The 18,714-nt window shown below is 30.8% G+C and overlaps 2 protein-coding genes across 8 annotated transcripts in view; one reads left to right on the plus strand and one right to left on the minus strand.

Annotated features, from left to right (window-relative positions):
* The window catches only part of LOC134714978 (nuclear transcription factor Y subunit alpha-like), a 116,035-nt gene that overhangs the window by 34,872 nt on the left and 62,449 nt on the right, over window positions 1-18,714 (plus strand). The gene's annotated exons all lie outside the window — the stretch shown is intronic.
* The window catches only part of LOC134714976 (equilibrative nucleoside transporter 1-like), a 39,589-nt gene continuing 30,693 nt past the window's right edge, over window positions 9,819-18,714 (minus strand). For all 7 annotated transcript variants that reach the window (XM_063576759.1, XM_063576757.1, XM_063576756.1 and 4 more), the window contains exon 15: window positions 9,819-18,529. In XM_063576759.1, the coding sequence (XP_063432829.1) occupies window positions 18,403-18,529 (127 nt within the window). In that variant the 3' untranslated portion in view covers window positions 9,819-18,402. The remainder of the gene's footprint in view (window positions 18,530-18,714) is intronic.

Genomic DNA, 18,714 nt, shown 5'->3' on the forward strand with positions numbered 1-18,714 from the left:
TAAGAGTCAATATATAGGATGAACGGATCATATAAACCGGAGGGAAAATATGATACATGCCCAAACAAAAAATATAAACGAGTCTAAATTGAATACTACGTTCAAACCTATGACTGCGTTGGATAAAAACCGCATAAAATATATATATATATATGTCAACGGTATAGGTCTATGGAATGGGTGTATTAACGGTGTTAAGGTTTTTTTGTAGGGTTCATCTGACCTTGACCTCATTTCTTAGATCATTTGGTCAACGCAAAGTTTTCTTGCTTGTGTCTGTGTCACATATACTCTCAGTAAAAGGCCACCAGAAATTGGAATTCTAGTACGAAATAATTACAGAAGCACATTGTCCGGTAGTTTTCAAATGATCAACGTTAAGTGTTAGCATTATTGTAAGGTGTATATGTTCATCTGGCATGGTTTATCTGATATTAACCTCATCTTATGTATATAATTATAAGATCGTGTGATATCTGTGAGTGTCGTAATTTCGTTAAACTTATTGACGTTAAAGACTCACAACATTAAATTCAATTCCGACCAGGCTGCACTTTTGCAAATAATGAATACATACCAAGGAATAATGTAGACTTATGATAACAAATACATTTTTGGTAATATAGCTTTTAATATTTATAAAGATATGACCTTTCTTGACCATATGATATATGTATTATATTCAATACAATCTTTCCATGGTTTGACTAAGTTGAAACGGCAGTTTCATTACCAATACAGCTTCGGTTTATACCATGCAGAAACCATTTTGTCACATAAACTCCAAGTCAATCACTCATTCTGAGACAACTTTAAAATAATAGTATTTTCAGACTCACTGCAGCTCCGTCAGTTTACCAAATCACAACAACCTGGAAACCTACATTTTTTCTTCACTAAATCAGAACAGGAACGTATATTGACGTTAATAGATATACCTTCCCAGATCAGAACAATCAGGAAACCTACATTTTTTCTTCACTAAATCAGAACAGGAACGTATATTGACGTTAATAGATATACCTTCCCAGATCAGAACAATCAGGAAACCTGTGGAACGATTCTACAGATTTGTTTTTTACTCAGATTATTATTATAACTAACACAATCTTTGATCCAACGAATTTATCTGTTGTTTAAATGTCTTTTTGGACTATCCAAGTCCTTAGTCCATTATGAGTCGTTGTTGAGAATTCTGAACAGAACTGGTAACAAAAACAGGAAAACTGAAACAGAAAATAAAAGATAAAGGCTATAGGATTTGTATACAAAAATATCTTAACAATGTATTGAAATTTCCCAAACAATATACCAAAGAATATATAAAAAAAGAAGATGTGGTATGATTGCCAATGAGACAACTATCCACAAAAGATCAAAATGACACAAACATTAACAATTATAGGTCACCGCACGGCCTTCAACAATGAGCAAAGCCCATACCGCATATAGTCAGCTATAAAAGGCCCCGACAAGACAATGTAAAACAATTCAAGCGAGAAAACTAACGGCCTTATTTCTGTAAAAAAATGAACGAAAAACAAATATGTAACACATAAACAAACGACAACCACTGAATTACAGGCTCCTGACTTGGGACAGGCACATACATCAATAATGTGGCGGGGTTAAACATGTTAGCGGGATCCCAACCCTCTCCCTAACCTGGGACAGTGGTATAACAGTACAACATAAGAACGAATATCCGATATATGTTGTTGTTGTTCAACTGTATACGTAATGTAATGATCTTGATCTATTTTCGTATTAATTCTTGAAAAAAGGGGTAGATACTATTTAATTTGTTTCAGAAATCATCAATTAAAAATTCTGAAGTGAACGAATCAAAATATGTGTTAAGTTTGTGGATACTTGGAACTATAAGAAACGAGAATATATTTGAAATTTTAAAAAAAGGGGATTATTCCAAATGTGTACTCATTTTAGAAAGACATCTTTAAATATTATTTTCAATTTTATTTCCATGGTTAAACATACTTACTTAGAAGAGACTGGCCTGATTGTAAATCTAACGGATTTCTTGCTACACCTCCGAGTCCTTGAGGAGGAGCACTGATAGGGTGTGGTACTGGGTAGGCTAAAGGTACTGGATGAACATTGCCCAAATAATTATCATATAGTCCATCAGCTTTGATGCTGCTTACGGAAATCATGCCGATTACAGCAATGTAAGACACTATTCTTAAATTCATCATCTGAAAGTGTAAATGTTGAATCAATAACTAGAAGAAAAAAATACATAGGACGTTTAGTGTATCTAGATCAGTCATTTGGAATGTTCAAACCGAGAAATCTGGAAAGCTAAAATAAATGTTAAACATCCCAATCAACGCCTGCGTAATGTCTTTTTGGTCAAACTAAATTTTACAATATATACATGTTATTGTACTAAAAATACGGAAAATCAACCAAAGTATAGTGAGAAAGAACATTTAAATAGCAATAAAACTAAATGCACTCCCTCCTTTAAAATTATATCTCAGGATAAATAAGCTTTTTTTAAATACATTTTCTAAAGGGAAATTTCTAAAGAGCAAATTATTACTTACTTCTGAGTTTTCTGGTAAACTTGTAATGAACTGATTTTTTCAGGTTAACCTGTTATGAAGTATGAAAGAGAGCAAAACATTTATATATAGATTATTACAGAATTTTGTATAATTTCCGACGACGTCAAAACATGGTTCCGGTCATCTCATGTTGTCCAATTCAAAGGAAAAAGTAAATTGCACCATTGCATAAAGTTATGTGTCTTGTCAATGTAGGCATGGCGGTGATATCTGACACCAAGACGTGCGTTATTTCACCTGATCTGAACTTACATGGTGTTGGCATTTTTCACTTAAACGGAGATTCTTTCACTTGCACAGAACTTCCAGAGATTCTATATTAAATACGATGGTCAGATTTTTTGTCGGTTACAAATGTTATCACAGCTTTTCCACGTCAGAACAAAATGATTATTGGTTTAAAAAAGTATGAAACTTGATGTAGAAATAGATAACCATCAAAACACATAATTCCCTATATGATAATTGTTTTTTTTACTAAGGTATAATCATTTCAAACTTGTATGTGAAATCCATAGCTCAGCCTTATTTAGGTAAAGAGACATGTTTTTTTACTATATATATGGGTTTTATACATACTTAAATACTATACCAAGCCCGCTCACAACTTCATAACTAAATGCACAGCTTTGCCTTGTGCGATATATGCATGGTCATATCTCTCGGTAGATTTCATTATTTAAAACAAAAATGAGAAAATAAGACGATCTCAGTCATTATTTCTTAAAGTCTTATAGTCTTGTTAGTTTCCATTTAGTTTCAAAGAGAAACCTGTCTTGATTAATAACAATATAATAATAAGTCCTGTAGGGATTGAAAATAAAGTATATTTTCTGAAAAGGTTTGGCTGATTGCTAAGTTTGTCTCTGTAAAGCAGAAAGTTTATCTTTTAGGGACTGTTCATACATTATTCCCGTTATACAAATAACAAGGACTAAAATATAAATGTCAACGAATGACGAACTCTATATAATACCCACACTCGCCATTTGTTTTGAAGTGGTTGAGTTAAGAGGTAAAGGATGCTTTTAAAAAGAAATTTGTAAAACATAAGAATTAAAAGAATTAAACAAACGAAAAATTTTGTCTTTGGTTTATTAAATTAGAATGATATTGTGAGGACAACACACTATCAAAGTTTCTTATGAGGTCAAATGTCTTTTTAAATGATGAGCCAAACATGCAATGTATTTTGCCTGTGGTACTGTAATAACATGCAGTGGAATGTATATGTTTTACATGTTAAACTTCCTGTTCACTACACATAGCACGATATTGCATTCAATTTTCAAACGTTTATTAAAGATTTTTAAATTATTTTTTTTTCATTATTTTGTGTTTTATAGAAAAAAATTCTCACAAGTTATTGTCAGAAGTCATCATGCATGTACTATAAGTATAAGTTCTCTGCAAGATTGTTCCGGTGAAAGAATTTACAGCTACAGAGTCCAATATCAACGTCATACCAAATCTACACTGACAAGACATATAACTTTACGCAATGGTGTATATTAATTTACTTTTTAATTGAATTGGATAAGATGGAATATGACCGGAACCAGGTTATGACGCGTCGGAAATTATATGAAATTCTGTAATACATCATATATAAATGCTTTGCTCCCTTTCATACTTCATAACAAATTAACAGATAAAAATCAAAACAAGTAAGTTTATTTTTTTATGAGATGTTTACTTTTAATATGGAAAAATTATTGCAAAAGAAAGTAAGGTAATGTGTGGATTAATAGAAATTACCAAATGATTAAGTATTATCTCAGTACTTCTAAGTGTCGAAAAGCTTTTAGTTACAGAAATAGAAATAGCGAAAGAAATGAAGAACGAACAACCTTAATCTGCATATAAGGGTTTTTGTTGTATTCTTGTATAGCGAGAATACATGTTTGCCAGTACAACTTATGAATCATTTAAAAGTAAGAACAAACACTGGTTGGCTTGGAATTAAAATATAACTAGTACTACTATAGTCTGAAATGGCATGTCTTCCTTCAGATTGTTACTTTGTAAACGGAAACCTTTAAAATCCCACTCATATTGTGGTATATTGTGGGTAAATACAAATCCGTTTTATCATTTCTAACATATTGATAAATACGTTTTCGTTTTTAAAATATGTGTCACTGGACATTTAACACTATCATATGTATACTCATTGTCATATATTCATTGATTATGTATTTCCCTTTCAGAGATGAAGACCTCAGGAATATGCTCTGTTATTGCTGCAATTTGTGTAATTTTTGTTTGCGGCATCAAAGCTGATGGGCTTTATGATAATTATCTGGGCAATATCCATACTGTACCTGTAGCGTATCCAGTACCACAGCCTATCAGTGCTCCACTTCAAGGATTCGGAAGTATGGGAGGAATGAATTTACAATCAGACCAATCTCTTCTAAGTAAGCATGTTAATAAATCAAGATTGAATCATGTGGTTTACAGACATGAATATGAATTATTTGAATGTTATTTTTTCAGGTTTATCAATTCGAGTGTGAAACTTTGGCAATTTTTTAAAAACGTTGACTAAATTCGAAATTCTTGTACAAATGGTATAAAATGCATTAACATTTCTTAAAGGTAATTGTATTTCTGTTACATTAAAAAACAAATAGACTTGCTAGTTTTTTTCAATCAATAACAAAAATTCTTATTTGCAACGGAGTAAATTTATTTTATTTTATTTTCTGTTTCAGTTTTTCTGTTTTTGTTACCAGTCCTCTTCAAGATTCTCAACAGAGACTCATCCTAATAGACTTACGGTGCAGCTCGTACCAAATGACACTTATAAAGCAAACCATTTCATTTAGACTAGACTGTAATAGACTTAACATCTAAGAAGATTATATTTTTGGAATAACTGTGAAGTGATGTTAAAAATGCTTCGTGTAGTGTATGTAGTGATTCGTTAGATTGAAGGAGTTGCAGTGATGCAGCAGTTTATATAGTGAATGCCATAGTAGTGACAAAATGATTTCTGAAGTGTAAAAAGGGAAGCAGTATTTGTAGTGAGACTGATATTACAACTTAGTCAAGCAATATCATAACTTAAACAATAAATGCTGATTCGCCAAAAATGTTGTCTCTATTTGTTATCCTTAGTCTAATCATAACAATTGTCAAATAATGGTTCAATATACATACATAGTAAATGCGGATTTGCCTACTTATGTATCCTGCATTTCTATTCCTTGTATATTCGTACAAAAAAGCACACGCTGAAATGTCTTGCCTTCTTAACTAATCATTGACATTATGTTGATAGTCCTAAATATAAAGCTTTATTACAACTGTCACATAAACTTTAGAAAACTAAACATTGACCAATGAACCATGAAATGAGGTCAAAGTCAATTGAACCATGCTAGGCAGACATGTACAGCTAACAATATAGTTGACTTAATGCTTATAGTATAAGTAAAACAGACCAAAACACAAAAACTTAACTATAACCACTGAACCATGAAAAAAAGGTCAAGGTCAGATGACACCTGCCAGTTGGGCATGTACACCTTACAGTTCTTCACTACACCGAATATATTTGATATATTGTTTATAGTATCTGAGATATGGACTTGACCACCAAAACTTAACCTTGTTCACTGATCCATGAAATGAGGCCGAGGTCAAGTAAAAACTATCCGAGAGGCACGAGGGCCTTGCTAGGTATGCCCATATCAAATATAGTTATCCTATTACATATAATAAGAGAGAACTTAACATTACAAAAAATCTGAACTTTTTTTCAAGGAGTCACTGAACCATGAAAATGAGGTCAAGGACATTAGACATGTGACTGACGGAAACTTCGTAACATGATGCATCCATATACAAAGTATGAAGCATCCAGGTCTTCCACCTTCGAAAATATTACTTTTTTCAAGAAGTTAGCTAACGTCGCCCCGCCGCCGGATCACTATCCGTATGTCGAGCTTTCTGTGACAAAAGTCGTTTGCTCGTCAAAAAACTACAAACAGGATTGCTGGAAAGACAAAATAATATTTCTTCTTAATATAAAGACAAAAAAAAATGTCACTGAAAAAAATTTGTCCTTGTCAATGTTGTGATAATATTTTGATTTGAAGGGGACCATTTGATATTCTAGTGGGGGGGGGGGGGGGCAGGAGGATTTTGAAAATAAATAACTCAGCCTTGATAATCACAAAAATAAATGGTTTGTTCTGTGGTAGTTTGAAAATAAATTACCTGACTTGCAATGTATTGAAAAAAATTACTCAGCAGGTCTACTATCTTAAGTATGAGATGGCACCAGATTCTTCATAAATTCATCGTTTCCCCCAAAAACAATCGGGAAACACTTCCCAAATTTTTAATAACAAAAGTATAAATATTATTTAAATATACTTGAAATGCCTGAAAATTGGTTTTATTTAACTTGAGGTATATTGTCTCAGGAAACCTTACCTCACTTTTATTTCAACAGGGCCATAACTACATGAAGGAAATTTCAAAACCAAACGCTTGTCTCCAAGTCAAATTGTGTTCATGGCCTTGCAAGAAGAAAGTTCTGTTTTCCCCCCAGACTTATAGCCCTGATTTTTTGGGATCAATGTTTCTTATTTATTTGTCTTTTGTTCATTGATTGCCCTTCTGTATTCTGTTAGTGTTACATTCCTTTTGTAATCTAGTAATTTTGTTATGAACTTGATCATGAGTTTAAAAAAAACAGCAGCCACAGACTTAATTAACTATATGCATTCCTTTTTTTGCTGTATCATGCACATTGGTCTTCTGCACTGAATTTATACATTTTACTTTGAGACCAAAATATTGTCAAAAAATTATTGAAACAAAACTTCATTGTCAGATTATGAAAGGATCTTCGGAACACCCAGAAAGCATGATTTGTTCTATAGCTTCTTGGGCCTTCAGTGGCTTCAAAACCATTCAAAATAAAATGTGCCTCGCTCCGCTCGGAGTAGTATGTCTGCTAATAATACATTTAATAGTGCCTAGTTAAACCAAAACTTTAATACTATGTATGCATGCAATACATGTATATGCAGTTGGGAATTTAAAAGATTCAATTCTGCAGAGGGGGGTGGTTAATCCAATGAAATAGAACATAATGACTTGACTATATTATATGTATTATTTATAACATACAAATCATTTAAAAGTTGAATGTTTTCGAATATAAAAAATATAGTTGTGAACATGAATAATCAGTCCCTTGCTTTAGTGAAAATGAAAATTTTTGCTTCAATAGTGCAGAAAATGAATACATGTTCTCTTAATTTACAAAAATAAATAATCCATCAAAAACAAATCCTCCTGCACCCCCAATATTAAATGGTCGTCCCCTAAAGGTAACAACTACGTCTAAATTCCCCCAAAAATACGGTGATATAAATTCAATACTGGTCAACCTTTAACAGATAACCATGAACATTAAATGCCAAAGGACCCGCATGTGAGCTTACACCATCACATGTCTATCGTTCGTAAAAATCTTCTCTAAAACTACTAAATGGATTAAAACTTAAGTTTGTCTGTTTCATCTATATACTGTCAAATATAAAGCTTGTGATTTTCAATCTGGTTGATCAACCAAAATGGCCGCTGTGTCTAAAAATAGAACATAGAGACAGACTTCAATTTTGGATATTATCTCTATGAATAAAGCTATTAGAGAGAATAACTGATGTTGTTCAAAATGGTCAGCACAAGTTCTATCTAACCTGAAAATTTTGTCAACCTGTTCTGGAGCAATTGCCCACTGAAAGATGGATTTTTAACTTATCGATATTTCCTTGCCATTGTTTCAAAACCTACAGGATGTAAAATGCAAAAATGAATGCATGACGAGATTTATCAACCATGAAAATTAGAGAAAAAAATATCTACTTGCTTTAAAGTTATTGACCCTCAAATATAGAATTCTTTTTCTGTTATGGACAACAGACACAAAGTTGTAGCACAAGTGAGCTAAACATAGGCGGAAGTTCTCGGAGGATTTTCAAAACTCACAAAACGAAGAAAGATGACACCATAACAAAAATATCAAGAAGGAAAAGACATACAAATCTACAAAATACTACATGTTACAAGAATGTGTCCATAGTACATGGATATCCAACTCGCATTATCATTTTCTATGTTCAGTGGACTATAAAACTGGGGTCAAAACCCTAATATGGCATTAAAACTAGGAAGATCATATCACAGGGTACATGTGTACTAAGTTTCAAGTTGATTGGACTTTTCAACTTCATCAAAAACTTCCTTGACCCAAAACTTTAACTTGAAGCACAACAGACGGACGGACAGACACACAGACCAGAAAACATAATGCCCATAAATGTGGCATAAAAAACAAAGATTGAGTACTACAAACCCAATTTCTAGTTGATTGGACTTCAGCTTCTTCAAAAACTACCTTGGCCAAAAACTTTAATCTGAAGATGAATAGACAAACAAACAAACAAACAGACCCACTGACAAAAGAAACCGATGTTCTTAGGAAGGGGGATTAAAAAGCATTGAACTCAGGTGCTCTGGAAGAATACTCAGTTCCTGCTCCACATGAGGCACCCACTGTCTTGTTCATGCAAGTAAAAATCCGGTCATAAATCTCATAAATTGATGTCAAAATCCAGGATAAAGGAAAAGATTGGGGTTATGGCAATTGAAACATATCCATGGTCATCTGTCCATAATAGTCAAGTTGACAACCAACTTGTGATGGCATCCATTGGTTCAACAGGCCTCATTGTAATCCTATATGAAGGAAATCGTAATAAGAACTGTGAGCTTTGGAAATATCGAATCAAATGGGAGATAATTACCAGTGAAGCTATAATTTTGCTACACAGAAATGGAAAGGTCACAAATGAGTAACTGAAATCATCCTTTTTGACATAAAGTTTTGTTCTCAATTATCATTCAGACATTGTCAATTTCTTTATAACAAAAACAAAATATGAGGCTTTACTGTATCTGTGGTGTCCTTTATTTCAAGTTGGTAGGATAGATGCGATCAACATAATTGCCTGACTTTGGATGCTTCAGTTAGATTGTCCTCCAAATTGAGCTAATTTGTTTGTGAAAAAAATCATGTTCCAGAGAATTTTTTATTTGAATCAGAGTATTTTTTTTTTTAAGATATAATAGAATACACAAGTATGCCCTAACTGCACATGTCACTTTCTATAAAAATATATTTCTGAAAGAATACTATAACTCAAAGTTTTGAATTGTTTCTTTACTTGAATATAAGTATCAACAGCAATCACAAGCAATATAAACAGACATTACACATATATAGTTATAAACAAAGTTGTTATCTTCTACCCTGCATAATGAAATAATGGAAGCAGTCGATATATCTATTGGTTTTTCACATAATCACTTTAACAGCAAGAGTAAGTGTTTTATTTTTATTTCATTGATCTTTTCCCCTAATAAGATTTTTTTTTATTGTCCTGATCCATTTATACAAACATCTTTTGCTATTCTTTATATTATTAAGCATTTTTTTTCATTTACCATATTTTATAATTATAATAGTTGATTGAGTTTAATAAGAATTTCTTGAGTATGTCTCTAGGACTGCAGTGTAGTGAAGTCATAATAACAATATAATGTTTTAGTGCATAACAATGTAAAATTTCCCACAGAAAATAACCAAAAGTTAGTGTGCAATAAATCTTCAAAATTCATGTCATCAATGACAAAATCTTAGTTGAAACCAATTTATACTTTCAAATGTTATATTGCTATACAATAAAAGAGTTATTGCATGAATATTGGGGAATATTGCCCTCGTAGAACATATATTTCACTCACAAGCTCTTGCAATATAAAATTCTACTCGGGGCAATATTCCCAAATATTCATGCAATAACCCTATAGTACTGACCTATGCAGGTTATTTTCAACATATCTATATAAATGGATTTTTACAAGGATTTCTAAGGTAAGGATCAAGCATATTCTCTGTTTAGGACACACAAAACAATACATGTGTATTTACATAAATACATTTGTGTATATACATAAAAGGAAGGAAGAGATTTAAAAGTAAATCTAAATATTTGTATAGAAAGCTTCTTGATATCTTTCGGACAAAATTGTAACTAACATCACAACACTTTTCTTGATATGATATATGTATTACTGTGAATTCAGTAATATTCATTGAATATCAATTTTCATGGATTTTGTTAAACCACAAATTTAAAGGTTCAATAAAATGCATATTTTCCATTGGAGTGTATGTAAACTTTGTCAAAACCACGAAAATTGGTATCCATGAAAAGAAATGAATCCACAGTATTGGAAATTAAAATTATACCACTATATATATTTTGTATGTCCGAGAAAATCAGAACTTGACTGAATTTGTTGTCAAATAAATAGTCACTTGCAGCTTGTGACATCTAGTCAAATTGAATAATTAACAGTAGTACTAATTATTCAACCACTCATCAAGTCAGCTGCTGCAATAGTGCAAGAGGATTTTTTAAAATACATTTCATTACACTTTTCTTGTTGTTTCTGAAAGAAATGAAAGAGAAGACTTCACAAGTCTGTTTGTGTTATGATTTTCCTTATTTGTACTTGAACAAATAAAATATATTTAAACTAAATGAAAGAGTGTATTATTGATGTAGTTGTTAAAAGATAAGAGCTTGATACTGATTGCTATAGACTGCAACCCTGTAATAGAAGTGATTTTCTTAAAAGTATATGTCATACCTAAGCTTTAAAATCAACATGAAATAAGTGCACATATAATGGTCTATTTCAAAAATGCATTGATGGTAATGCCCTGACAGAAAAGCACACCTAGTAGTTTATAACAAGAACTGTATGATGGTAATGCCCTAAAGGATTTGAAGTTTGAACACAATTTCAATTTATAACTGTAGTGGTTTTGAAGTTTTATACAAAGATCTTGTATTTTCTTTTTTTCTCTCTATAATTCTTCTGGAGTAATTTGTTTTCAAAACCTCCTTGGTATAAAAATATATATTTATGCAAATAGGCAACTTTTAATCTTGAGTATCAGTGAAACTAGGTTTACTTGTTTTTAATTATAAATGTATTATTTCAACAAGTTTCTGTAAACTGGCCAATTGTGAACACAAAACATACTAACGATGGTTATTTAGTCTACTTATGTCTACAGTACATTGTTACTCATAGAGAATTAATATTTGAAAATCATCAAATACTACCAAATAAAGTCAACAACTAAGCTAATTATGTTTAAATACATAATAATTCACAAAAAGAGAAAAATTAACCTAAAGAGAAATAAATAAATATATGATCTCACTCATAAGAACTCAATTTCAATTAATATTTAAATTCATTAATAATAAAAATCTTGCACAAAATATAACATGTTGATATATAACAATAACCAACTTGTCATGAATCTTAAAGTTTAACACTAGATTTATCATCGATTCATTCATGATTTTTATGTTAATTTTTAACATCAGTCATTTTCTGTACAAATGAAACCCACAACTATTGTCTAAATAATACATTTATTAAATGATTAATCAGCACAAGAATTTGAAGAATATTTATATATACAATAACAGAACCTATGATATCAATAGAAATAAATAAGTACATGCAACTAAAAGGTGAGTACAAAGCAACAAAAGTGAAAATAATGAAAAACTAGCACAACAAATAGAAACTAGCACAACAAAACACAACAAAACACAAGCACTCAACTGCAGAAAACATAACACAGAAAAAAAACATTTACATTTGGTTTACTGCTATTAAATGAGACAACAACTTTTAATACTGCAGCTAAAGTAAAAGTTAACATGAAAGTATGTACATAATCTTAGGACAGTTCAGACACACAGGTACATTTGTACAAGAACTGGAAACAAAACATTATTACAAAAAAACAAACCATCAAAATGTGGTCTTTTTTTTATTGACCTTTAGATGCAGGACAATTATTAACAGTTCTCCTGAATGCATTCTATTTTCTTTTTCCTGTATTTTAACTGACAAATACACATCCAATCTATTTGTTAGATTTAATTTGGTACTAATATTTTATTTTGTTTATCAAATATATGTCAGAACTGATTTGAAGCTTTAAAACATGAAGCTAAATAAGGGTTTTCTAAATGATAAAATGAAATTTAAGACTGGAATATAAAATGTTTTTTTTCGTTATAATTCTACGGAATGTCAAGGCAAGAAATTAAACAAAATGTAGAGACAAGCATTATAAATAAATGCATTAATTAATACATATTTTTTTTTATGTATTTTACAGTGCTTATTCACTATTTCTGCTAAAATTTCAATTTCTTAAGATTTACTTTTTTTGGCATAATTATTCATAAATTTTGCTGCCCATAAAAATTTGAGCTCAGATAAACAATAATTTAATTTTAGTTGGTAATCTCTCTGAAGTGCGAGTAAATTCATTGAATACTTTTTTTAAAATTGTCAATTTTAGTATAACATGTGAGTTACTCATCCTATCAAATAATGTGACTTGAACAATAGAAAATTATTAAATATTCTAACGAGAAACTCGCATAATACAGGAAAATTGCCTTGTTTGCAAATGTTTTGTTTAAATAGGCAATTTTAGGGACAACTCTCACTAGAGAAAAAAAATCTGTTTACTGTAGTGACATAATAGATATACAACAAATTACAGAAAATATTTCCCCGAGTTGGTATAATACATGCAAAAAGACTACAAATGGAAATGTTTTCTGAAACATGTTTTTAATATTTTATTTTTCAAGATTTAAAAACTATATATAAAAACAAAGTAACTGATTGGAACTTATGAAATAAAATCAACAATTAACAGAAGAAAATTACTGTTTATCAACAAAACAAAAAACTATAACAAACAAACAAACAAACAAACACACACACATGACAGTAACAAATGGAATAAAAAAACACACCAATACATCATTTCTTAAAACCACACCAATACATGATTTCTTAAAATCACTCGTAGGCTAATTCATTATATTCTCAAAGAAGTACTTAGATTCTACCAATATCTTTTCTTTATCAATCATAATCATTTAACGTGCATGAAACAAACACAGTTTATTGATCTTATTAATTTTTATTGATGGGGAAAAAAAGTAAAATCACAAAAATACTGAACTTTGAGGAAAATTCAAAATGGAAAGTCCCAAATCAAATGGCAAAATCAAAAGTTCAAACACATCAAACAAATGTAGAAGGTCCAGACAAAATGATACAAATGCTTGAACCACATAGTTTGGTCTAAAAATTAAAAACAAAGTCAAATTTCAATAAAGTTAAAGATTGGCAAACTTGAGCAATAAAGCATCACTTCATGGCATCATAGCTAATTGTAATCACTTTCTCCAAACTGTAATTAAGGAGAAAAAAACGAAAATAAAACCCAGCATTTCAATTCCACACCTGCAGCATATATTCAGTCTGTCCAAGGGCAACAACTCCAATATTTATTTTTGGTAAAACTTTTCCATAAAAATCCAACAAGACATGTGAGAGTGCTAAATGCAATTTTCAAAAATATTTTCAAGGAACTTGTAAAAAATATTGCCAATATAGAACTTTTGACATCAATTTAAAATTAAACAAGAAATGTCAATATGAGGGATCTATCAATGCAGTAAATAATTTATGTTTCCCATCAAAAAACTAACCAAATTTGGAAAGTATTATTCGAAAATTGTAAAATTTTACAAATTATGTTCTTTAAACCCAACATTATTATTTATAAAATAACACCTATATTTGATATTGGGTTTGACATTAAATAAATGCCTCTACAGAGCGACATAGTCAGCTATTATAATCCCTGAGTCAGCTGATCTATGTATCTGTTACAACATGGCAGTATCAAATATTGTGTCGATTTTTTAAACTTTAACAATGGAATATTGGTTACGAGTTTTTTTTGTTTATCAAACATAATAACAATATAATGAAATTCATAACTAGGTTTACATTAAAAAAAATCTAACATTACATGAAAAACAACATTTTTTTTAAATAATGTTAATTAGCACGGTCTTGGAGAATAATAAGTTTTGCTGCCAAAATTGACTAGTGATGCTACCATAAAAAGCTAAATAACAATTAAAATGCAGATTAATCTACAGTTGATATTGTGTATCGGAAAAGAAGTAATCATTGGACAAAACTTAACATCAATATGCTCATGGTAACATGACAAGGTTCATTAACAAAGTACATGTAACAAACATACATGTATCCATGGTAACAAGTATTCAATAACAGGTGTAACAAATAAAGATGTGAAAGGTGAACAATCAAATCTAATGTCACTATGAACAGATGAACAAACAATTCTAATGTCACTGTTAACAGGTGAACAATGAAACCTATATCTCTGTTAACATGTGAACAATCAAATTTAATGTCACTGTTAACAGGTTAACAATCAAATTTAATATCACTGTTAACAATCAAATTAAATGTCACTGTTAACAGGTCAACAATCAATTCTAATGTAACTGTTAACAGGTCAACAATCAAATATATTGTCACTGTTAATGTTAACAAGATTTCTTACCAATAATCATTTTATCAGTATTAATAAATAGTATTAAAGACATTCATAAAGATAAGCTACAACCCAAGATCTCCATTTATGTAACAAAACAAGGGGGTAGTGTGAAATTAAATAAATATTATTTTTGTTAATATTACTGTTAAGCTCAGTCATGGTCCTATTTGGAAAATTCCATAAAATATCTAAAGGAAAAATTCAAGGAGTTTAATTTGTAAACAAAAAATTTGTAAGGGTTCCACGGAACCCAGTGTCTCGCCTACTTTTGCTGTAAATCACAGGCTCAACAAAAATGAGGAAAAAAATCAATAAAAATATTCCTCTTGATACTATCTTATGATTGTTAGAAGCTTCTGTCCAAGTTTGGTAAAAATTAAGAATAGTTAATGAATCTAATAAATGTTTTGCAACTTTAACTGCAGACTGTATGTAATGTTAACTGGAAGAAAATCTAAGTCCATTTAAAAGTAAAATACAGAAAAAATGGAGTTATCTTTTTACAAAATCTACTTCTGGATACTATCGTATAATCATAACAAGCTTCTGTCAAAGTTTTGTACAAACCAAGGATAGTTTAAGAAAGTTTTTAAAACTTTAAAAACTTTAACCACAGAGTGAATGTAATGTTGTCCCGCAGAAAAAACTAAGTCCATTTATAAGTATAACAGAGATGCAACTAATCGTCGGACCCGTCGGACCTAAGGGGCAGAATTTATGCAGGTCCGGCAAAACTCGTAGCTGTGCAGGACCTGATGGCCGGCAATATTTAAGTCTGCTTGGGTCCGCCAAAACTGAAATCCCCGTCGGCCCCGGCAGAGTATTTTGTTTATAAAATTGCGATCATCTTTAATAAAAGTAAATGTCCTGTTCCCCCGCATTTTCTAACTCCGGGAACCAGTATTTCTGCTCGGTAATAGTCTTTTGTACCTTTTCCATCTCGCCCCAAACAATTCTCCGTATTTTCGTCATGTTTTTTGTTTTAGAAATTCGCTCTCTAGGAAGGAGGTCTATCAAGCATAGTTGATAAGTTCAGGAAATATGTCATGGCCGATAAAACTACAATTGTTATGAATCACAGGTTATTTTAAAATAATAATAATATCAACAAAATCAAAATTAACGTTTGTTCAATAGCATAATTTCATTTGATTTTTGAGTGAAAATATGGGTCTGGCAGAAATTTGATGGGTCTGGCAAAACTTGGTACCCTGTAGGCCCCATTGTCTGACAGGAAAAAAAACCTGTTTGCATCTCTGGTATAATACGGAAAAATGGATTTTTATTTTTACAAAATTTACTTCTGCCATGGATACTATCTTATGATCATAAACAAGCTTCTGTCCTAGCTTGGTAGAAATCCAGTATAGTTTAAGAAAGTTAATAAAATTTCAAAAACTTTAACCACAGAGTGAATATTTGTGGACCCCGCCAACGACGGAATGTAGTATCACTTAGTCTGGCTTTTTGGACTAAAGTCGAAGGCTCGACAAAAAAGGGATATCAATTTTTAAGCATTACAAAGGAGAACAGAAGGGATTAAATCTTAATCTGACCAGTGACATCACACAGTATGGTTCAATTAAATAACTGTTTTTCACAATACTAAATATTTTTTTACCAATTCAGGGATAAATCAAAGATAGTGACCATTGAATAATAACTGATACAAAATGATAGAATAGGTTTAAAAAATAATGAATAAAGATAACAAATATGATTGACTTTACAATTAATGGATTTCAATTAATGGAAATTGTCAGACTAATGTCATGGTTTTAAAAAAATGCTCTATTAACATTTAACAAATTTGATTGTATTTCATGTGGATTTTTCACAGTGATTAATTTTCAATTGTTCAATGACTTCATTAATGCCCATTTAGGACGTGTGATAATTAACATTAAAGTTATTGCTAAACATATGAATGAAATTCTCTATGAACTAAACATTATGCTGAAATGCAACCATGGTAAACAGAACATCTGCAAAGATTTACTCTACATAGAGAGCATGGATAAATAAATATCTTTATGTAACTGTGGATTCATGTTTTAAAAAAGTCAGTTAGGCAGTGATCTTTTTCTTTATGAATCCATTAAAAGAGGGAGAAGACACATGGGTATAAAAACTACCATGAAAAAGCACCAGAAGAAAATTTATCAAATAATTTGAAAATAAGTTACTTCAACTATTGAAATTTATATCAATTCATGTAAAGTGTGGGTAACCCGTAGTTAAAACTAATAAAACAAGCACCAAAATTTATTCAAAAATACTCCATCAACAGGAAGAGAAACCATTAACAAATGTTTAAACTTGAACACACTATAAAACTAGAAAAATATTACCCAAGGAAATATATATCATCAATGATCTAAATTAACTCATCTCAACTAATAAAAAAAATGAAGAAAAAAATCTTTGTACCCAAATTTCCCATTTGATTTATGTGATTCATCAAATTAAACTGCTAGGAAACAAACTTGTAAATAATGTATGCAACTATTTCAGCCTCAACATGAAGTGAATACCTCTTAGAATCCCATTCGAAGAAAAGTGAGCATGGGTTCCCCATTTTGAGGCTCACAAGGCCAAACTAGAGGCATACAAACTATAAAGCTTGATCTCACTTAAAAAATAAATAATAAATAAAATAAATAAAGCAAAATCTTTTGGGAACTTGACAACAAAATTCTGAGCATTATGTTACAAAACTAGTTGGAAGCCTTTCATCAATAATAATAATTAACCAAACAAGACATGTAACAAAATATTTTACCCCATTAATTCTTATTTAAGTAACGGTCACTATATTGGTTGGTTAACAAGAAAATCTGACAAAATTTTAAGACTTGAATCCAATACAATGACTAACCTTCAGATTTAAGTTGACTAGATGTTAAAGAGGGGATGTCTTTTTTCAAAGTAAAGAATGTTGAAAATAAAAGAATACAGCAGTTCAATCTTACTTTTGGCTAGGTATGTTCACAGCTTGATTTTCAATATTGTAGAAGACTGAAAAATTACACAAATACATATGGACTCTCAAAAGAAGGTGTCATTAGCACTCTTTGTCAACTTATTATCATAAAAAGAAGATTAACATACATTAACAATTAAAACAGACACTCAAATAAATCCATCACTTCTCCACAACTTTACAGATCTGTAAGATATGTGTTGAGATCAAGCTTGTGCTCTGGTTGTTATCAAGCCTAACTATCAAGCCACTGGTCTGGTTGTTAGCAAGCCTAAAACCAGAGAGAAGTTGACACCAGTACCTATACCCAAGACCAAGAAGAATGCCATGATCATTCCGGCTGTTCCTGCATACTGCTGATCTACCAACCTACAACATTAAATTATTCTATAAGTTCAAGAGCAGTTGTTTAAAAAATCTAAAATATTTAATTTGTTTTGTTTACCTTATGTACTTTGGTTTCATTATTATTCATTAAATACCAATGTTTGTGGAATGTGTGGCACAGGTTAACCACCAATATAAATGTTCAACAAATTGTTAATATTTCTATA

Source organism: Mytilus trossulus, chromosome 4, assembly GCF_036588685.1.
Source record: "Mytilus trossulus isolate FHL-02 chromosome 4, PNRI_Mtr1.1.1.hap1, whole genome shotgun sequence".
Taxonomy (NCBI): domain Eukaryota; kingdom Metazoa; phylum Mollusca; class Bivalvia; order Mytilida; family Mytilidae; genus Mytilus; species Mytilus trossulus.